Here is a 22294-nt window from a genome sequence, read left to right on the forward strand (position 1 = left end):
TTAGAAATCTATGATATTAGATATATATATATATATATATATATATTATAATATATAGATGTGTTTTCAGTTTGCCGATCGTACAAATGTAATAATTTTTATTACATATGTAACAACTTTTCCATATTTTTGTTACACTCAATAAAATATAATCTACTATCATATTACGTATAATTTATTTATTATATTACATTAAAAAACTATAAATTCATTTGAAAAATATTATACTGTGACGGGACTTTAGATCAAGCTCCTCTTTCTATGGAGATATTCATGGGATTAGGAGATACAAAAGATATATAGATGATTCATATCCTGCGTACGTGTTGACGAGGATGAGGTTGACACGTACGTGAGTGTGTGTATTTATATATATATATATATATATATATATATGATAATGCACGTGCATCGATTTCTTTAATAATCGCACTTTCTGTCATCAAGTACGCAATCTCTATATTAGCAAAAGAAAAAAAAAGTACGCAAACTATAGTTCAACAAAAAAAATAAGAAAATAAAACTATTCAGCAAAAACCAAAAAAAAATATATATATATAGAAATGTAAGGATTAGAGGATATTTGTTTGCTTTATTCGTTCTTGATTTTGAATCATGATTCATGGTTCTTTACAGTGTTTTTCTCTTATAAAAAATACACATAAAACAAAAATAATTCTGAATACATGAACCAAACGTAATGACACATAATATTTGAATTTATTGATCATCCCAAATTAGTGTTTGGCCCATGTACAGTTTTCTTTTTTTTTCCCCCCCTTAAGCAATCGGAAAAGAAATTTTCATTATCTTTATGCGTCCCTATTTCTTACATTACTCACTTGACAAGAAATTAAATAGAAGAAGAGAACTGTATGAAACAAAAAAAAAATCACATATTGGGCATTAATGGAAAACATAATTTAATCATTCTGATTAATCCTATAATTAGGAGTATAGTTGTTGGGGATACACCACATACGAAATCGGCTCAACACACTTTATAAGTTCAATTTAACCTAAAAAATTAACTTATTAGGTACTGAGACCTTCCATGTATATGAAGCACTTCACATTTTCATTCACTTTTTATGTGGGACAACACACATGTACTTTTTTTAACAATCTTCCTTTCATGTGTGTGTTTACTGAGCTCCCCCTCAAATCAAAATTTCTAGTAGTCGGCATATCTAAGCATCACGTTCCAAATGAGAGCCAACTCGAACATGGAAAAGAGAGCCGAAGCCATGCTAGTCCAACAATGCTCCACCAAACTGCAAGAACACCAACTCTCCACGGGAGGCAACGTGAGAACTGTAATTGAGTGTGATCGCTTGGTCCATATGAACCATCAATTCTGATACCACTTGTTGGGGAGACACTTCATGCGAAACTGGTCTAATACATTTCAAGGCCCAACTTGCCTTATAAAATTAACTTATTAAGTCTTAAGTCATTCTATATATATAAATCACTTTACATTTTCATCAACTCAACACAAATGCACTTATTTTAACAATAGTTTACATGATATATGATTGTGTAAGAACATATATATATATATATATATATATATATATATTACAACGTATTGCACTGAGCTTCCTTTGTAATTGAGCTTATCTGGGTATAAATGGTAACGTCCTTTTCAACGAATCCCTAGTTGGATAGACGTCCAAAATGAGTCATCTCTTTGAATACTAAACAAACCCTATCTATGGATCAACCTTATCTTAATGTTTTATTTATTATTATTATTATTTTCCTTATATATACATTTACGCACATAATGCACACACACACACATATATATATATATATGCAATTTTACGTAATACATATAAAATTGATCAAGACAATAGAAGGCTAAGGCGTCGACTTGCTAAGCATGCGCATGAAGGTGCATCTTGTAACAAGGAGAGCTTCATAATTAGCCAGGTTAGCGCCACTTGCAATATTTTGCTAAACTTTTTGTTATTATTGTGCGTTAATATAACTAAAGGGGTGCTAAGAAAGTCATTTTGTATCCTAATAGATAACACATTTGCATTGAAATTTATGATATATTCTGAAGAGCTTTTATATACGTTCTAAGGTTAGTTCTGAAAGAATAAAAACAAATAGTAATGATTATGTACGTAGAAGATGATAAATATGTATAAATATTCTCCCCGTTATTCCAAGCTACACATATTTCGGCGGAAAAAAAAAATAAAACAAAAGAGAATTTTTACTATTTGGGACTTAAAAAGGCTAATATAGGCCTACCCAAATGAAGAGAAATGCAAACCCAGCACGTTCACCTGGGCCCAAGTTGTGTTAATTTGAAGGTGGTGGGGACTACTACGTCTTTTTTTTTTTTTTTTTTTTTTTTTTTTTTTTTTTTTTTTTAGATGGGAAAGTAGAACAAATGGTCTTAATTTTAAGATGGCGAGTGTAACTTTTTTTTCTGGAAAAAAAAACCTTTCGCAGCAAAATGGGATTAATTAATTTCAAAAAGAAAAACGGGTTAACTAGAGGATTACCATATTTAGAAAAATTGGTATTTGAAAGTATCTTATCTCCTGGAAACACTTGCGCATATATAATTTATATGTCAAAGTGATACGGACGAGTGACGAGTAAATCAAAAGTGGTACCCAGTCTTAGGCGACTAAATGGGTTATTTAGTATAATTAATAATAGTCTTTGGCATCATTCATTTCACCGATTCGAGTTTAAAATTCTAATTTTGCTACAGTTAAAAGCTCTCAGAAACAATCATATCTAACTTTTTTACTACAGTAAAAAGTTCTAAAAAACAGTCACATCTAACTTTTTTTACTACAATAAAAAGCTCTAACATAAAGTCACATCCCAACTCAAATTAAAAATTCAAATCAGTAAACTAAACGAGCATTTTGTAATTTTAAAAGGTATGTCATTGACCTTTTGTATCACCATTAAACCTTTTTTCCAACTCTCTCCATCTCCCTTTAATAGATCCAAGGTTTATTGTTTTTTCTTTTTTTCCCTCACTTATCTCTCTCCTCAAACCACCTTTCTCTCACCTTAGACCTTTTTTTTTTTTCTCTCTCTAACTAAGGACTCATTTGGTCGGGGTTAAAATTTAGGTGGTTTGAACCTTTGAGATTGAACCATGTGTGAAGTTCTGTTGGGTTTGAACCGGTGGTCTGAATCTTTATTTGAATATGTGAACTTTTGACAAAGTGAATTCTTTACTATTTCACTTGTGACTAATTATACAAAAAACGGAACTACTTTGTCATTCTTTACTATTTCACTTGCGACTAATTATATAAAACACAGAACCACTTTTGACAAAGTGGCTGATAAATTATTAAGCTTTTGACTAAGCATATAAAAATAAAAAACTTTTTATAAGATAAGATCACCATATAAGTTCAAATAGGCGAAATTCAAAAGAGAGGTGGGTTCTCAATTTTAGGGTTGAGGTGTAGTTCAAATATCCCATTGGGATTTCAACCTAAATATGTTTTTTGGAGTCCCAAATGAAAGTTCTATTAAACTAGTGGGTTTAAACCCGTAGAACCCGTTACGAAACGAGTCATCTCGTTTAGATATCTCTTTTCTCTCTTTTTATATTTTTTCTTTAGATATTTCTTTTCTCTCGTTCGTTGGATGTCTCTCTTTTTTTTTTTTTTTCATTCTTTCTTTAGATAAGGTCTTTTCCATTATTTATTGGTGGATTCCATAGCTTCTTAAAAATAAAAGAGATGATGGATGAGATATAGTACGGGTAATAGTGTTTGCATATTAGAATAAGACTAAGGAGGCGTTTGGTTGATGAATGTAGAATCATGATTCAGAATCCTGATTCATAATCAGTGTTTGTTTACAGTTATTCTGAACCATGATTTAGAATATAATGTGATGTTTTAAATCAAAATCACTCATAATTTTAAAACCACCTCCCTCTTGATTCAAGGTGATTCAAACTCCTGATTCTGAATCATAATTTTAGAATCGTGATTTGAACCTAAAATCATGAATCATGATTCTAATTCCATAATCATGTTTAGAATCACCATAATTTAAATCTTTGTACCAAACGAACTCTAAAATGAGAATGAGCCAAAAACTTTTCTTGGATACACTACAATCCACGTCCAAATTAGACAAATGAAAATAAGCCAAAAAAATAAATTAAAAAAAAAAAAAAACCAAACTGCTTAAATTTAACTAATTGTGTGCCATGGAATCATGTGGTGCAAGTATCTCTGAGTTGGCTTCTTCCTAACCTTTTTTTTTCTCTTTTTTTTTGTCGTTTTTTGAGTTTCTTGGTTGCTTATTTACAAGCTTCAAACTACCGTCCGTATGTAAATATGTCGCCTCATTAGACGTTTGAAAAAGGACTCTGCAGTAGCATTTCTTTGTATTAGGAAAATGTCAATTTATACACGTAACAATCTTTTTCTAGTGTTTGCTTTAAAACAAGATAGATGACTTATTTCGCACTAAAGATCCAAGTTATAACAACTGAAATTTGTTGCGCTGACTATAATTTCAGTTCTTTCTTCTACAAGACTTTTCTTTATTCCTCAATGTTTCATGTTTGTGTATTTTAAAAATTCCATAATATTTTGCAGTTTTCCATGGTTTTTTTTTTTTTTTTTTTTTTTTTTTTTTTTTTTTTTTTTTTTTTTTTTTGCATTATGTATTGACCATAAGTTTGCATGACAGGTTTGGTCATATTTAGCTTAATTCTAAAACTTTAAACTTTAAAGTTTCGGCAAAATTCTAATGTTAAGGTCCTAAACTCAAATCTTCTTATGTCTGAGGGGGAAAAAAAGAAGATGAAAAAAATCATTTTTTTTTTTTGGGGTGAAAATCCACTGAGATTTTCTAGCTAAATTCTAATTAGTATGTATATTATTGAGTACAATTCAATTAAACTTACATTCTGCCCCATTAAAATTCTCTAATTTAAAATTTACGTTAGTAATAAAAGTTCTAGGTTATACTCATAGTTCCAAATTAAAATCTCAGTTAATCCAAGGCTCCACTTTAAAGAAGAAAAAAAAGGAAACTACCTCTTTCTCCTTATTCTTAATAAGAAATACACAACTTTCAATCCGATCGAACATACTAAAATTAATATATAACAGAGAAAATTATAGATTCTATCTTTTTAAATACCCGACTTAATAAAAGTATCTCTTTTAAAAAAACCTGTTGACTAGTTCTAATCGAAAATGTATAAATATATGGGCTAATATTTAGGGTTGTTCATGGGTTGGGTTGGTGCGGGGTAGGACTTTTTTTTCCCCGCCCCAAAGGGTACGGGTTGCACATATTTGGCCCCAACGATGTTAGAAAAATTTCACAACCCAACGATGTTCGGGTTGGGTTGGGGCGGTGCGTGGTGGGTTGGGTGGTCGGTTTCAACATTCAAAAAATCAAAGACTTAAAGTTCAATATAATATTCAAACTTCATCATTAAATAGAAATAGTAACCATCCTTATCAGTCCGGCGAGAGAGCACCGGAGAAAGTGGGCAAGACGGCGGGCGAGAGGACTGAGCAATGAGGAGAGAGTTATCACGGGAGGAAAAGAAGAAGGAAAACTGAAAAGGAAGAGGCAAGAAGAAGGGGTTCACGGGAGGGGAGACCGAGAATGAGATTGTGAACCCTAATGTTAGCGAGCCTAGGGTAGAACTTGGGTAGTTCGGCTTGGGCCGAAAGCTTGGGGGTATGTTGTGCGGGTTGGGTTGGGGATTGCGGGTTGTTATGGGCCCAACCCGTAATCCGCCCCAAACACTTCAGGCCAAAGGTATAATGAGCCGCAAATTTAAAAATAATGCTGCGGGTTGCTTTTTTCGACTTGGGTTGGGGCGGGGTGGGTTGGGTTTGCGGGTTGTTTGGGTTTATGAACAACCCTACTAATATTAAGGGGTAGAAATAAAGTGTGGCTCAATTTTAAAGGGTATTTTTAAAAATTTTCCAAATTAACATGAAACCTAACCCTAACCCTAAATCCCTTCCCCACTTCTCCCCTTTTATCTTCTCTCTCATTCTATCCATTCTGGTTATCATCAATGTCAATGTTGGTGCCATGAGGTCGGGGCTTGTAAAGTTACATCGACCAAAACTCTTGATCGTCACGTGCAAGCGGCGAGCTCTATTTTTTCCTTCCAAATATATACAGTTTTCATCATTGATAGTAGTTCAAGGCATACTTTTGAGTATGGGATAACGTGGGCTAATTTTTACAATACGCAGTCAAATTTTAACTTTATGTTTGGATCAGTCAGTCAAATTTTTCAACCAATCAGGTATATAGTGATATTAAGTACCATCTATTAATAAACAGTGAGTTCTATCATACGATCTAAAGGTGATGTCTGCCTTCTATTAGTCATGGTATTGAAGACCTACAATATCTCTAAATATTTTTTTATTAGATCACATCTTTTTTATACGAATTTTTAATTACAAGGAAAACCGCATATTTTTTGTTTTTCCCATGCTTTTATTTCTTTCACTTTTTAATGGATGGAAGTTTCAAAAGTGAAAACAAGATGTCGTTTTATTTTATGTATGGGTGTGGGTTGGTGTCACATGCAACACATTGGAGTTTGGACCACCATTTTTTTTTTTTTTGTTGGCTAAAAGCAAGGGACCACTTATATTGATAAAAACAAAATTGGGAATTGGATGGCGGCTGATTGAACTGTACAAACGAATTTGAAGATTTACTAGAATAAAGAAAGTGACCAAATATGTGAAGTTCAGAGGCCTTTATATTAAAACCGTAAAGAAAAAGATTTAAAACATAAATCATTCACTAATAGCGAGAGATCATTTTTAACTTGATTCTGATTTTCTAGACCTCGTTCACTTTACGAATTCGAGTTTTCAATTCAAGCTGAGATGTGACATTTTATGAGAACTTTTTACTGTAACAGAAAAGTTAGATGTGATATTTTCTGAGAGCTTTTTACTGTAAAAACTTAAAATTAAAAACTCAAATTGATGAAATGAACGAGACCCTAATAACGCAAGTCAATGTAAAAGTATAAAATGAGCTAAGAAGAATTAGAGCAATGATAGTAGCAATTTTTGGATAAGGAAAAGTAAATATGGACTCTTTTTCTATTGAACATGATGAAATAGAATATTAGAGATTTCACATGATAACAAGTACAATAATTGGTTTCCATACTGCTTTGATGCGCCAATACATATGTAGAGGTTGTATAATTCTTGGTGCTAAATAGCATTCTTCATGAATTGGTACACTCACAAATAATAGGGTTCCCCTAAACTTTGTATTTGGTACGAGAATTTATGTCATAATTCGAATCATGATTCGTGACTCGCTATAATATTTTTTCTCATAAAAAATACACGTAAATTAAAAATAATTTTAAATTTATAAATTAAACGTAATAAATTCTCCACGAGCTTTTAATTTTTAATTAAATTAACTCTTAATCTATTATCTATACCTGTCTATTAAGAGAGAATGAGTGGGGGCAGGTAACAAAACCTTTCGCGCCTGAGTGGAAGTTTGCGAAATGTTTTGTTGAACATTTCAAGATATGAAGCTTTAGGTCTCGTTTATTTTATTTATTTGAGTTTTTAATTTTAAATTTTTATAATTTAAAATTCTTAAAAAATATCACATTTAATTTTTTTTATTATAATAATAAATTTTTTAAAAATATTATATTTCAATTTAAATTAAAAACTCAAATCTATTAAAATGACCGAGATGTTAAACTAAACATTCACATAAAACACGTTGAGACAACCTGTTTAGTTCGCTGATTCGAGTTTTTAATTCGAGTTGAGATGTGATTTTATGTGAGAATTTTTTACTGTAATAAAAAAATTAGATGTGATTATTTGTGAGAACTTTTTACTATAATAAAATTTAAATTTTAAATTTGAATCAACGAAATGATCGGGACGAAAATTAATTGGAGACAAGCCGGTACGACACTGTACCACACAATTGACATCTTTACTGACCAACTGTCCTTTTTTTAAAAAAAGAAAAAAACATGGATTTTTAATTTTTGTTCAATTAATTATTAAGATTTATTTGACTTGTCAAGTTTTGTTTGCATGGAGAGAGGGAGAAGGAGAAATACAGCTGCTTATTATAAAAGAGACTATGAACGTGTGGCCGTCGGTCATGCACTCTCCCACACACCACTTCCTTCCTTTTGTCAGAATCCCTGCAGCTTTTTAAAACCGCCACATAAACTCACGAGTTCGACAACCAGAAAATCAAAGAAAGAAAAGAAAAAAAAATATGGAGAGAAGAGAAAATGAGGGAGTAATATCAGCAGAAAAATTAGAGTCAGCAGCTTATACGGCTCCTTCAACAATCACCATTAAAGGAATTCTTGGGCTTTTAATGGAGAATATTGACGAGAGTAATGAAAAGAGAGTAATTTCTCTCGGAATGGGTGACCCAACTGCTTATTCTTGCTTTAGAACTGCCCATGTCGCTCAAGACTCTGTTCTTGATTCTCTCCATTCTCAAAAGTTCAATGGTTATGCCCCAACTGTTGGTCTTCCTCAAACAAGAAGGTAAGTAATCAACTTTAATGGGATTCTTATTATTTTCTTTCTTTTTTTGTAAATTTTTTTTAAAAGGGTATTTTGTGACGTTAATGTGGTTTTTTTCCTTGTTTTTATCGAATCCCAGAATTTGGATTTGTGTTTGTTTGCCTTTGCCTTTGCCTATAATATCTAAAATTTGCTCTCTGGGTTCTACTTTTTTATTTTAGTTAGGATTTTATTTTGTTTTTATTTATTTGATGCTGAGAGAAGTTGAATTTTTAAATTTACGTGGCACTTTTGCTTTCGGTAGTTCATTTAAATTTGACAATGAGGTGACAGAGTTGACAGCTATTTGTATAAGAGAGATTTCTCCGAGAAAAAATCTTTAACATTTACATCCAATCACGAAAGGGCCAAAACACACATAGCAAAGTCGAAAATTGGCTCCGGCCTAGGAGAACATATTGGCTTCATCGGCTTTAATTCTTTAATTGCCGGAAAGGCTCTTTCTTAAAGGACCGGGAACACCCGCTAGAGCTCAAAATAGGCCTTTTCCGGCTAAGTTGTTTGTTAGGAGTTTGTTTACTGGGACATGATAGTATCCATTACGTTGTCTCCGAGTCAGGTTCTGTCCCCGAATCGTCTGTTGATCCGTTGGAGTTTGGGGTTTTAGACTTTGAGGAATTGATGAGTGAAGGGCGATGGCAGTCGACTGATACTCAGATTCCTACATACCAGGCTTTGATCAACTCATCCATGATAGGAGAAAAACCGTCTGATTTAGGATGCTATTTTAAACTAAATTTTTTTTAATCAAATTTTATCCACTTGGTGCACTTTTTCATTTTGACGTGATTTTTATCCCTCTCTCTTTTTCTTTTTAGATTTGTTGTCTGGCTTTAGTTATCTACTTCTTAAGAGCATCGTCCATGCAATAGTATAATTGATGTGTCAATTATAAATTTAGCATTTGAGTCTCTAATCCAATGCTATGTGTTGTTTTAAATTTCCTATATTCTATATGTTGTGGCAAATTTCCCACTAAGTATATCATATGAGAAATTTGGCATGCTATTGATTGAAATGTTTACTTTTTCATGTAATCATTGCAACTTTTACATTTTTTAATTATTTTAAACATAAAAGTTTACTTTTACAACTTTTAAAGCTTAATAATTATAAGAAAAAGTAGATTTAGCATTTCACATAGCATTATGATTTGGAGCAGAAATGAAAATAACATACCATATCACACTTTTTGATGGTAAATATACAATTAACATTAGCATTTGCATTGAAGATGGTCTAAGTGACACTTTTTATGGCAGTTAAAGGCAGTATTAAGTTACAAAAAACATTTCAAAGCAAGAGTGAAATAAAATCCACGGGTCTAATAATCTAATCTGATACATTTGAAAACAATTCCAATTTAATAATTATCTAGCTTTCTTTATTTTAGTTCTCTCTTCAAATTGGGATTTTCCTCTCGATTTTCCCCTATTAGTAAATGTGTAAGGCTAGCTATACACCTATATAGCACAAACTGAGTTCAAGCTTACAGAAAGATATAAATTCAAATGCAAGACAAATCAATGCAGTGATTGTAACTTTCTAGAATTCTGTTCTCATTGTTATGGATTTTTTTTTTTCTTTTTGGGAGTTTCTCCTTTGCTTCTAAATATATTTTGAGTACCAATTAGCATTCAAGGCCTAGCCAACTGCCAACTAAGTCTCTCAAAGCAGTGGCTAACAATATGTCTAGAGCCACATAAAAATGTCACATAAAAATGGCAGTAAAGTGCTGTTAGATTTAGTTTTAGATTTTTTTTAATGGTTTAGATGCATTCTTGATCGATAATTTTGCCTTGATATTTGTTTTAACAGGGCTGTTGCTGAGTATTTGTCTCGTGATCTTCCATACAAGTTAACATCTGATGATGTTTTCATCACATCTGGTTGCACACAAGCTATTGATGTTGCATTGGCAATGCTTGCACGCCCTGGCGCAAACATCCTGCTTCCAAGACCGGGCTTTCCAATTTATGAACTTTGCGCTTCTTTCAGACATATCGAAGTTCGCCACTTTGATCTCCTCCCTGAAAATGGCTGGGAAGTTGATCTTGATGCAGTTGAAGCACTTGCAGATCACAATACGGTTGCTTTGGTTATTATAAATCCCGGTAATCCGTGTGGGAATGTATGCAGTTATCAGCATTTGGAGAAGGTTAGTATTTTAATGTATGCATTCTGTTTCCAGACAAATTCTGTTCTTGGATGGACTTCCTTTTTTTTTTTTTTTTTTTTTTGGGGTCCAAGAAGATGTTGATAGATTTAAGTAAACACTATTAAAAACTATGTTTGGGCACCTCCTAACAGCTTAAGCTTTTTGGGATGGATTGATAAACATAATTACAATTAATTATTTACCCACCCGAGTGTCCATTATCCATGCCACACATGAGGGGGAGTGTTAAAATATAAAAACTATTGTTGGCCTTTTGAACTTTGAAGCATGCTATAGTAAAAGGGGATCATGAATTACCTCCCATACTTGGTGGTGGTGGAGCCGCCATTAGTTGTCGGAATCCGCCCTGTCAAACAACCGGTCAAAGTGTTGAGAGTGCTGAACTCTTCTCTTGCTCTTCCTCTCACTTTTTTCAGCAAACCCCTGTTGACACACCACATAGCCAAGTTACATAAAATGTGATTCGCCCTATTCTTATGTTTCACATGTTTAGTGGATGTTGTCGTATAGGGAGGTTCTTTGGCCCAATGGCCTGACCAAAGCAATAGGAGAGAGGGAGTTCATGAATCTCAAGCAATTCAATAAAAGAGTGTCTATCCCATTATGACCCAATATGTAATACATGCATAACCAATATTACTCGATTACGTTGTCCATAACATGCTTAAATTTATGATTATGCTAGTCCACACAAAACATTCTAACAAATATTTGTATTTTCTTTTGCCTTGTGTGTTTCAATTAGATTGCAGAGACTGCAAGAAAGCTAAACATTCCTGTCATTGCTGATGAAGTTTATGGGCACCTAGCTTTCGGACGCAATCTATTTGTACCCATGGGTGTCTTTGGAGAAACTGTTCCTGTTCTTACTCTTGGGTCCTTATCAAAGAGATGGATAGTACCTGGATGGCGACTTGGTTGGTTCGTGACAAGTGATCCATGTGGCATGTTTAGAGAACCCAAGGTTCTTTCTCTCTTCCTCTTTCTTTGACTCTTTCATTTGTACGTTTCTTCTTAAACTTCCTTATAGCATGGTTCTAAAATAATATGTACAGTTTGATCAATAATTTAACCACAATGAAGTGTACTTAAAAATGGTTCGAAGTCTCCTTTTCTTAAGAGTGCGTTTGGTTCAAGGATTCGTGCCATGGTTTGAATCATGGTTCGTGGCTCGCTACAGTGTTTTCTCTCACAAAAAACACACGTAAATCGAGAATGGTTCTGAATCATGATTTTGAATTATGATTGTGAATCCATCAACCAAACGTCCTCTAAATGTCCGTAGTTGAAATTTTCATAACCAAGAAAGAAAGATGAAATTTGGCTGCATTACTGTCTCAACTTAGATATGCTGCATTCTTTCTCGAAAGTAATTCAATAAATCTGTACATATTGCGTCTCACAATCGGAATTTTCTGTTATGGTGTATCATGATTTTCACAATAAGATCATCCAATTAAAATCACTATTTACATAGAGAGATTCTAATTATGCCTAACTTATTCATTTGTACATGTTCTGCTTCAGATAATTGAACGCATCAAGAAATATTTTGACATCTTGGGTGGCCCAGCAACCTTCATTCAGGTTTGTAATTTGAACAAATTTCTTTAGGATAGAATTTAAAGATCCTAGTTTCCGTAATTGGTGAAATGACTTCCGAATTCGCTTAGATCATGTAACATAAGCTTCTTCATTTCGGAGCAACCTATTTATGCAAAAGTACCAGATTGACATGTTTCAAATGGCAGCTAGTAATGTATCTGCATTTCCTGCAGTTTCATGCACTGAAAAGATAAAAATAAATGGAAATAAGACTCAAAATACAGGTATTTTAGTAATTGGCAATGTCGATATTAGCTGAATGCAAAGAATATCATTCTTGTGCACTACTGATAGAGTTTTCTGGTTATTATTCATCCTATTTTATAATATGAGAAACTTCAATGCAAATTTTGTCTGATGTTGAGAATTCACGACCGAAAATTCCATCGATTCATTTCTCACGTCTCTTATGAATTAGTATGCCTTTGTTGGTGTTTTAGGCAGCGGTTCCTCGCATCCTAGAGCAAACAGAGGAGGTTTACTTCAAAAGAACCAATTACTTACTGAAGCAGAACTCAGATATTTGTTGTGATAGAATAATGGAAATTCCATGCATTACCTGTCCACACAGGCCTGAGGGATCTATGGCTGTAATGGTGAGGAAAATAGCTGAATGTTCAGTTTTGTGATGCGAGAAAGTATTATAAGACTTCATGTTTGCTTATTTTAGTTTAATGAATGCAGGTGAAATTGAACCTCTCATTACTGGAAGATATTAGTGACGACATTGATTTCTGTTTCAAACTTGCCAAAGAAGAATCTGTGATCTTTCTTCCAGGTAAGAAAAGGACACACAAACTTGTGTTTTTGGTACTTCATGATTTCTTGTAGCTTAGTTTGCATGTCACTTTTATGTCACCACATCAATTTTTCATTAACTTGTCAAATGGACTGCACATTGCGGTATGGCCATAGGTGATTGGGGTCTTTTCATCATTTTGTTTCAAGAGGTCAGTAAAATGGTACAATTAATGGTAAAATTGTACATGATGGTAATAAATTTGGAAATAATTCCTCACATCTCAGGTGTATTTTTGTATATGACAAAATGTTCTTCGTTATTATTCCTCTTAAAGTCATTATTACACGTGTTATACCCGCGGCTTCTATATGTTAAATGTAGGAACAATCCTTCACGAAAAGCTATATATGTGTGTGTGTGTGTGTGTGTATATATATATATATATATGTATGTATGACAACATCTAAAGGGCTTGCAAGTAGGTGGGTCATTTGACATTACTTAACAAGTGAACAACAAAACTTGTTTTGCATGCAGGGACAGCAGTGGGGCTCAAGAACTGGCTTAGAATTACTTTTGCTGTAGATCCATCTGCCCTTGAAGAGGCATTAAGGAGGACAAAGTCTTTCTATCAAAGGCATGCTAAACTTGTGTAATCGTTACGATATCATCGGTGGTCGAAGACCGTCTTCGGATCATCTAGACGACGGTGTTGCTTAAATATTTCTGATAAATTTAATGTTCTTCCGGTCACGTGTTACAATTTGTCAGTACATATACAAAGCTATAAACAGATATGACCTTACTTGTTATAAGACTGAGTTACAAAAGTAATACAAAACTCACTGGGTTAGATTCTGCGCAAATTTATACTCAAAATCATATTACTTCAAAAAGTATGTGTATATATTTGAATACTTATATGGCTTCAAAGTTAATCTGTATTCCTTACTTGTTATAATTATGTTGAAATTTGGGAGAGAGGGCGGCAAAAGTACAGGGCTTTTCTATAGGTATTAGAAGTTTATATGATAAAAACAACTGTTTTAGACCATTTAAGGATGAAAGTTATGTCTCTAGCCCAAAAACATTATAGGACTACTAGTGCTAAAAATTCTTAAAAGCACTATTGAAATATGTTAAATAAATCCAAAGCCCCGAATGGGGAAAAACAAGGGACCTAGTCCAGATTAGTATCTATTCAATATGGATCAAAAGGCAAATATAGTGACACAAAATAGTGGACTTAATTAGTATGACACAATAATTAACTAATCTAAAACAATAATATTAACTAATTTGATCAACTTGCCCATAATTTTTTATGCTCAAATAAACCTTTGCCACAATAAATTCGATTCACAATGTAGACTTTGTGCATAAAGTTTCGCAAGCCCTTTCTGTTCTCAAAGTGGTTGTACTTGTTGAAAGAATAGCGTTATAGAGCAATTAGTGCTGTTGAGTATCACATACTAAAGCTTCATTCATTTCATCGATTCGAATTTAAGAGTTTTGCTACAGTAAAAAACTCTAAAAAACAGTCACATTAAACTTTTTTACTACAGTAAAAAGCTCTCACATAAAATTACATCTCAACTCGAATTAAAAACTCGAATCAACAAACTAAACGAGACTTAATATAATATAAATATCACAACATCTAACCTATATATAGGATTCACCTTTTACTGATTGTAGTGCTTAACACCGATGGTAGCTCCACGTTTTTCTTGTCAAAGGGTTCTAATGAGACACACAGAAGCCAAGTTCTTGTCTTCTTGGACCTCTTTAACGCACACAGAAGTTACTAACAGAAGGTCAAAGGCATGTACGTACTCAGAGACAGTTATGTCACCATGGATCACTGGGCCACTCACGTAAAATCTCAAGAAAATCACAAAGGACCCGTTTAGTTCATTGATTCGAATTGAGATGTGACTTTATATAAAATTTTTTTATTGTAATAAAAAAATTAAATGTGACTTATTTTGAGAGTTTTTTACTATAATAAAATTTAAACGGGGCCAAAAAATTTTTCTTCGCTTCCCTGAGTTCAAGTGAAATTGAAATTCCCTGTTTAGCTACGTATAGTTATAAAAATAAAAGTATCCTTTTAGATTATTAGTTAAAACTCTTTTATTTTGACACCTTTTATTTAACTTAATGTCATAAAATTAAATAAAATACAAAATTTACCTTGTTAAATATATCTTCTTTTAATTTTTAAATTTTATTGAGTATGCATAAAGTTAAAATTTAGATAACATATTATAAAAACTGAAATTATAAGATCTTAGGAGGGCCAAATTAAGAGGAAAAATAACAAACAAAAAAAAGGAGCTTAGGGAAAAAAAATAAAAAATAAAGGGCGCGTTTGGAACTCGTTTCAAAATGATTTTATTTTTTTTATGCAAATGAAAACATTTTCAATTTTAGACAGAAATCATTTTTAAAAATGCGTTGGTAGTTTTATCAAGATATTATTTTTAGTATAAAAAAACTCATTAATATATATATCTCTCTCTTTCTGTTCGAGAGAAGAGAAAACGAAAATAAAAAATAAAAAAACGACTAAAAGTAATTTTTTATTTATCTTTCATTTTACACTAAACTAAAAAATCATTTTCATTTCTGTTTTTTGTTTTTATTACGCCAAACGCCGTTTTAAAAACGTTTTAATTTTTTTTTCTCAAAAAACGTGAAAAAAACGGAATCAATTTCAAACCCAACCAAAGGAATCCTCAGAGCCTCAAATAGCTCCGTCCATCACAGAAAACAACACGGCCTGTACAGCTAATTTATGAGCAACAACATTATCAAGCCTCCTAATCCAAACAAAGGAATATAAATATTTAAGCCAAATTAGCCTCAAGCATCAGATTCTAGATATCCCAATCCATGGCATTCTCAAAGAAGAAAAAGAATCAAACTGCAATTAACTATTCAATTATTTGGAAAAATAACAATTCGGTAAATAGAGAAGGTTAGAAAAGAGAGAGTACCTAAATCTTTTTTCTTTTTCTTTTTAATTTTTTGGTTCAATCAGCAATTATTATATTGTACATTGTCCTCAGCAATTCCTTTTTTATTTTTCTTTTTAATAAGACTTGTCCTCAATATATTGTTACAGGTGTATTCTTTTTATAATTCAAATTTTTTTACATATAAAAAGATACTGCAATAAAAATTTAAATTTTTATAAACAAAAATACTCTAATAAATAAACATGAGTTGTGAAAAGTATATGTCTCTTGTCTTTGTCCTTGTCCTTAGTACAATCATTTGAGGTTTGGTTTGGTTTAGTTTTGCTTTTCCTTTTTAACCAGAATTTTTTTTGCTGAAAAAACCCAATCACGAAAGTGCAGGCCATGATAAATAATAAAAATTATTCAATATAAAATTTAACCCCGTCAACCATTGTAGTAAATCACTAATTTTTTTTTTTTTTTTTTTTTTTTGAAAATTTGACTGAATTGCTATAAAAAAAAAAAAAATCAGTAGTACCAGTGCCAAAGTACAAAAAGTTCAGAAACCCACAAAATCAAACTAAAGTGGATGGAGATGTACATAGAATATTTTAGAAGAATACCAAGTTTATTGTTCCTTGTCCTTCGCTGAATCATTCAATCATCAAGGTTTTGTTTTTTATTTTTTATTTTTTATTTATTTTTTTTATTACCATTCTTCGCTTGGAATTTTGTTTAATAAACAACACGGATAAGTTTGAGAATTTCTTTGCTTACAAAGTCTAGCGTTTGTAACTTAGTGATTTGGAATCACCAACCTAACTCCATTGTAATACAACACTGAAAACACTACAAAATCTGCCATAAGTTCAGGACAAAACTTTGACTTAATTTTTCTTCTATTATTGTGTGATTGAATAAGAAAGCATTAGTCATAGTTTAATAAATAATAAATGAACGGAAAAAGGTTCTTATACAATTCCAATATAAGCATCCGCAATTTCTCTTTTATCTCCACTAATTCCTCTCTTTCTATTTCCCTTGTGTTTCTTGCTTCTTTTTGTCTCTTCAGAGTACTAGTACCATGGAAAGTGGCAGCTCTTCTCGTGACAAGAAATCAGGTGACTTTTAGAGTGTTTAAATTTTGGTTATATATAATGATCCATTAACTTAGGGGATGTTTAGTATGCGATAATGAACAAGAATTATATTATTAAGAAAGTGATAAAAGAGAATATAATTTTTAAAAAATGTGTATTACTACATTTAGTTATGCATGTGAATCTTTTCTCGTATTTTTAAAAAATTATTTTATTGTGTTTTTGGGTGATAAAATAATGTAATGTGTTCGGTTAATAATAACTAATTTAAAATATTTTTAAGTATTAAAAATTTGATTATTTTTAAGAAACACAAAAATTCTTCTTAAATAAACGGCGATCGGAGCCCGCTGTTCGGCGTGGGGCGGCGGAGGAGGAGGAGGAGGAGCGGAGGGCGGTTGCGGCGGCGACTGGGGTTGCAGAGAGATGGAGACGGAGGTCCACGTCTCGGACTGGGGGGGGAGGAACGACGTCGTCTGGTTGGAGCTTGGGGTAAGAAACGTAGTCGGAGGAATGTGGGGAATTGTGCGTCGGTGGTGGATCGGAGTTGGGGGTTTTTGTCGGTGTGGGATTGATCGGACGGCTGTTGTTGTTGATTGCTCATCTTCGTGTTCTTCGATGAGAGAGGGAGATTGGGGATTTGGGGGGATGGGAAATGGAAAATTCCAGAAGAAGGAAAGTGAGAGATAGCGGGGAAGATGAAGGATATTTGTTTCGAAGTTTGAGATGGGGGGGGGGGGGGGTGGCGAGGGGGGGGGGGGAGACGGTGGTGACGGGGGATGCTCAGTGGGGGTGCAGACCTGGACCGCCTCGTCAAGCTTCGGGTGATAGAGGTGCTCGGCAGCTACGACAGGGAGGAGGAGATGCTCAGTGGTGGTAAGCTGCACTGGGTGTGTGGTGTGGGTAAGATTCTTTGAGATTCTTGAGAATTTGAATAACACATGTTGAGTGATATTCAAATTACTTTAAAATGAAGGAAAAAGAATCTCATAATAATCACTTTTTTAAAAATTTAAAAATTATAATTCTTGTACCAAATATGATAATATTACATACTTTTATTCCCATCTTTAAAATTACTGCATACTAAATGTTCCTAAATATATCGGCTCTAAATTTGCTTTCCTGTTATTGTTTTGAAAGATGGGATATTGGAGGTTGCAAATGGCAGTGACTTTGAAGTTCATGTCTTTCAATCATCATCTGAGGTGAGAGCTCAACAAATAAAGCCAAATTTCTTCAATTTTCCCCTTTTTTTTTTTCTTTTTTTTCACTTCCCTGGTTGGTTTAAAGTTTTCAAGTAGGAATTATTTTTTTGCTAGAATTTCAAGTAGGAATATTTTTATTTATTTATTTATTTTGAATGAAAGTGGGTCAATGCTAATTTAGGCTATCTTTAGAGGAATTGTGCCTTTGTTTCTGGATTGTATTTATCTGAGAAAGTTCAAAAGTGTTGTTACTGTAAACTGAAAGGAGACAGAGATATGGGGAAGAGAATGCCTCTACTTGTTCATTTTGTCTTGGGATATTTTTGGCTGCTGAAATATATTAAGAAAAATGCTAAAAAAGGATAAGATAAATGGGTTGTTAGTTGATGATCTCTCTTGCAAGTTTTAGCACTAAATTGCCCTTGTATACTCTCAACTTTAAAAATCCAATAATTTTGTTTCATCCACTAGTTGGTTGCAAAACTCCAAGAGAAATGGAGCTCAGTTGAAAAGCAACCTTACCCTGCCATGTACTCGAGCGTTTTTGGTGGCATCATTCTAGATCCAGCTCTGATGGTCATTCCAATAGACGATCACATGGTTCATCGAGGCCACGGTGTGTTTGACACTGCGGTTTTGTTCGATGGGTTAGGCCTTGTATCAGTCCTCCTAATTTGGTTTACTTACAATACACTCGTTTGGCTTTATGATCTTGTGCACATCTTCTATGTCATATCCCTGCAGATACCTCTATGAACTTGATGCCCATCTTGATCGTTTCCTTAGATCAGCTGCAAAAGCAAAGATCCCTTCTCCTTTCCCTCGATCAACTCTCCGGAGCATTCTCGTGCAACTGACAGCAGCATCGGGTTGTAAGAGAGGAACTTTAAGATATTGGTTGAGTGCAGGCCCGGGAAACTTCTTGCTCTCTCCTGCAAAATGCCCAACCTCTGCATTTTATGCAGTGGTCATTGGTGAAGACATTTCCCAGTGCAAGGAAGGGGTTAAGGTGATAACATCGAGCGTGCCAATGAAGGCACCGCAGTTTGCAACGATGAAGAATGTGAACTACCTCCCAAATGTTCTTTCGGTAATGGAAGCTGAAGAGAAAGGAGCAGTCGCGTCTATTTGGGTCGATGAGGAAGGTTATGTCGCGGAAGGTCCAAATGTGAATGTTGCTTTTATTACACGTGAGAAGGAGCTCATAGTGCCCTTCTTCGATAAGATCCTCAGTGGCTGCACTGTCAAACGACTTCTTGAACTAGCTCCCAAGTTGGTTGAGGAAGGGCGTCTACAAGACGTCAAACTTGCAAACGTAACAGTGGAAGAAGCCAAAAGTGCTGCTGAAATGATGTATGTAGGAAGCACACTGCCTGTGCTGCCAATAATCATGTGGGATGACCAACCAATTAGAGATGGTAAAAACTTCTTTTTTTTTTTCTTTGTAGAATGTCATTGCAAGAATAACGTGGAATAAAACCTCTTCTTACAAGGGATGTTTTATGTATGGTTTGTGGTAACAGGAAGAGTGGGAGAATTGACAATGGAGCTGTCAAATCTGCTTTGGGATGATATGGTGGCCGGCCCTGGAACACAGAGGATACCTGTGCCTTACAAGGCATGAAAAATTAGCTGATCAAAATAAGGTGCTTGAATGATCAGCTGATCATCTTACATTAGCTGTGTGATTTAGTTTAATATTCTTCTTGCTGTTTGTTCAAGCAAAAATGTTCTCAGCGTTTCATCTTTGGTATCTTTGTTCATGACTAGAAATAAATTGCTCATTATGAAAAATCTTTGGATGCCTGCTTTGGATAGAAGTTGGTCAACTTGACAAAAAGTATTAGATATTCGAATGTTAGTTTAACTGATTTCGCCCTCAAACTAATATTTATTGAGGCCTTGTTCATTTCATGACTCTAGTCATATTGTTACAGTGATTTTTCTCACATGAATTCAAATTCAACTTTTTAACTATAATGACTTGACTTATGCAAATGGACACACCCTGATTTTGTTTCCAAAGTGTCTATAATCTTCGTCTTGGTTCTTTGTTCGGGATATGGAATCATACGTTTTGTAGAAGCAAAAAATTCATGTTGTTAGAAGGAGAAAAAGTTCCTTGCAATTTGCCTACTAACCATGTCTCGTGGGTGTTTTATATAGATGTTGAATCTATTGAGTCTGCAAAGTATTCAATCTTTCCTGTTTTTAAGAATATAACAGAACCAAAGAAGTGACAACCAAAGAAATAACGAATAGAATGCCTTAAGAAACATGGGAAAGTCTTTGTATGAAAGTCACTCTAGACATCATCTTTGTTGGTTATAAAAGAATGCTTAGATAACCTGCTAACATGAGTAGTTTTCTAATTATAGTCACATGTCATGTAAGAAATATATTGCCTTTGATCACATTCCTTTTTACCATGGTCCTTTCAAAACTCTTACAGGGGAAAAATATTCTTCTATTCTAAAGGGGTGTTGTTTTATTTTTTTATTTTTTTTGCTAAAGTGGTGTTTGGTACATATACAAATTAATGGGAAAGTCATGGGAGTAATTCCAACCTTTGTCAAATCACTCTGATCATAACACTATTGGTACATATACAAATTGTTATTGTAAATCATGATGTGACAGTTTATGAACTTGCAAATTTGTAAAGTCCAGAGAATTCCAATTGATTTGGATGCCCAATCAAGGAGAGGATTCTCTCTTCATTTGCCTATACTAAACAGTTTTGCTTTCTTCAAGTACATAAATCTGCTGGCACTTGAAATTGAATAATAAAAAAAAAAAAAATGGTTAGCAAATCAAAGGGTGCTTACACGATTTGGTTGTAAGTTTTACAAATAGACGTAGCAATTGAAAATAATCTCGTACCTGAACAAAGAGAAGACGAAATTGTAAACAAGATCAATAAAATCTTACTTCTAGACAATGAAAGAAAAATCATAAAGCATTTTATCATTACATAATAATCCTAACCAAATACCCCTCAGATGAACTAGAAGAGAGCCGGGTTTTCGTCATTGCAGAACGACTCCCAGCTCTCTTCTACATCTTCAAGAAAAGTAAATGATCTTCCCCATGCCTCCCATTCCGAAAAATGCAACTTCCTTGATGTTGAATGCATCACTGGAGAGAGAATCTGGCCAAAGCTCCTTCATCTTACCAACAGACACAGAAAAAAAAAAATGTTGTGTCAACTTATGATCTGCTTTGAGTTGAGTGAGGATTAATCTCTCTAAAAAGAGATTGAATATATTCCTTTGGATATGGCAAGGGAATAAAGGTCCTAAATGAAAGTCACAAAGGTCTTCAAAGTGCACGATTCCCAATGTAACATATTTGGACATTATGTTCATTTTACCGATTCGAATTTAGAATTCGAGTTTTGTTACAGTAAAAAATTGTCATAAACAGTCACATTTAACTTTTTTATTACAGTAAAAAGTTCTCACATAAAGTCACATCTCAACTCGAATTAAAAACTCAAATCAACGAACTAAACAGGTCCAAAATATCATCATTTCCTGACGTTTATCATGTTGCGTTGTGTTGTGCAGATGATAGGCATATTGTCACGCGTAAGGAACTAGTGGGTAGTGCAAATGGCAGTATCATGGGAATAATTTCAAAAATGCCCCCTATCTTGTTTTAAAATATTCCCAGATTTTTTAAAACAGTTTATAAACACTCGGGGTGTTCATCGAATCCATCAATCTATCTAATCCGCATAATCCGATGGATTAGATTAGATTGAAAGAATTTTAAATTGATAACGAATTGAAAATTTTCTAATCCGAAGATTACGGATTAAGAATTTCTTAATCCATATAATCCGTCAATTGGAACTATTTATATTATATATATATATATTATATTATT

At 33.4% G+C, this 22294-nt stretch overlaps 2 protein-coding genes across 5 annotated transcripts; both read left to right on the forward strand.

Annotated features, from left to right (window-relative positions):
• Positions 1 to 1820: 1820 nt before the first annotated feature.
• Positions 1821 to 14075, forward strand: LOC21395381 (probable aminotransferase TAT2). Of its 3 annotated transcripts, none has more exons than XM_024166961.1 (8): positions 1821 to 1938; positions 8084 to 8564; positions 10422 to 10761; positions 11528 to 11746; positions 12310 to 12369; positions 12828 to 12983; positions 13072 to 13165; positions 13667 to 14075. In XM_024166961.1, exons 2-8 carry the CDS (start codon positions 8284 to 8286, stop codon positions 13783 to 13785), a joined length of 1269 nt encoding a protein of 422 aa, XP_024022729.1. In that variant the 5' UTR covers positions 1821 to 1938; positions 8084 to 8283; the 3' UTR covers positions 13786 to 14075. The 3 variants fall into 3 exon arrangements, with proteins under 3 accessions (XP_024022729.1, XP_024022727.1, XP_024022730.1); XM_024166959.1 differs by having other exon boundaries at positions 8100 to 8564; XM_024166962.1 differs by having other exon boundaries at positions 8104 to 8564.
• A 2647-nt stretch (positions 14076 to 16722) lies between these two features.
• On the forward strand, positions 16723 to 20205 carry LOC21395382 (D-amino-acid transaminase, chloroplastic). 2 transcript variants are annotated; one of them, XM_024166970.1, is made up of 6 exons: positions 16723 to 16764; positions 17168 to 17216; positions 18339 to 18403; positions 18875 to 19050; positions 19148 to 19821; positions 19927 to 20205. In XM_024166970.1, the coding sequence occupies exons 2-6, from the start codon at positions 17180 to 17182 to the stop codon at positions 20025 to 20027; spliced, it is 1053 nt and encodes a 350-aa protein (XP_024022738.1). In that variant the 5' UTR covers positions 16723 to 16764; positions 17168 to 17179; the 3' UTR covers positions 20028 to 20205. The 2 variants fall into 2 exon arrangements, with proteins under 2 accessions (XP_024022738.1, XP_024022739.1); XM_024166971.1 differs by lacking the exons at positions 16723 to 16764; positions 17168 to 17216 and adding an exon at positions 18044 to 18071.
• The last annotated feature ends 2089 nt before the right edge of the window (positions 20206 to 22294 follow it).

This window comes from Morus notabilis, unplaced genomic scaffold, assembly GCF_000414095.1.
Source record: "Morus notabilis unplaced genomic scaffold, ASM41409v2 Scaffold692, whole genome shotgun sequence".
Classification (NCBI taxonomy): domain Eukaryota; kingdom Viridiplantae; phylum Streptophyta; class Magnoliopsida; order Rosales; family Moraceae; genus Morus; species Morus notabilis.

Bases quoted from the DNA above. Each gene is read 5' to 3' on its own strand.
- LOC21395381 (XM_024166961.1), top strand. From the start codon at position 8,284: ATGGAGAGAAGAGAAAATGAGGGAGTAATATCAGCAGAAAAATTAGAG. The intron at 11,747-12,309 runs GTTCTTTCTCTC...GTTCTGCTTCAG, and splicing joins GCATGTTTAGAGAACCCAAG to ATAATTGAACGCATCAAGAA. The intron at 12,984-13,071 runs GTGAGGAAAATA...TAATGAATGCAG, and splicing joins AGGGATCTATGGCTGTAATG to GTGAAATTGAACCTCTCATT.
- LOC21395382 (XM_024166970.1), top strand. From the start codon at position 17,180: ATGGAAAGTGGCAGCTCTTCTCGTGACAAGAAATCAG. The intron at 18,404-18,874 runs GTGAGAGCTCAA...TTCATCCACTAG, and splicing joins TCTTTCAATCATCATCTGAG to TTGGTTGCAAAACTCCAAGA. The intron at 19,822-19,926 runs GTAAAAACTTCT...TTGTGGTAACAG, and splicing joins TGACCAACCAATTAGAGATG to GAAGAGTGGGAGAATTGACA.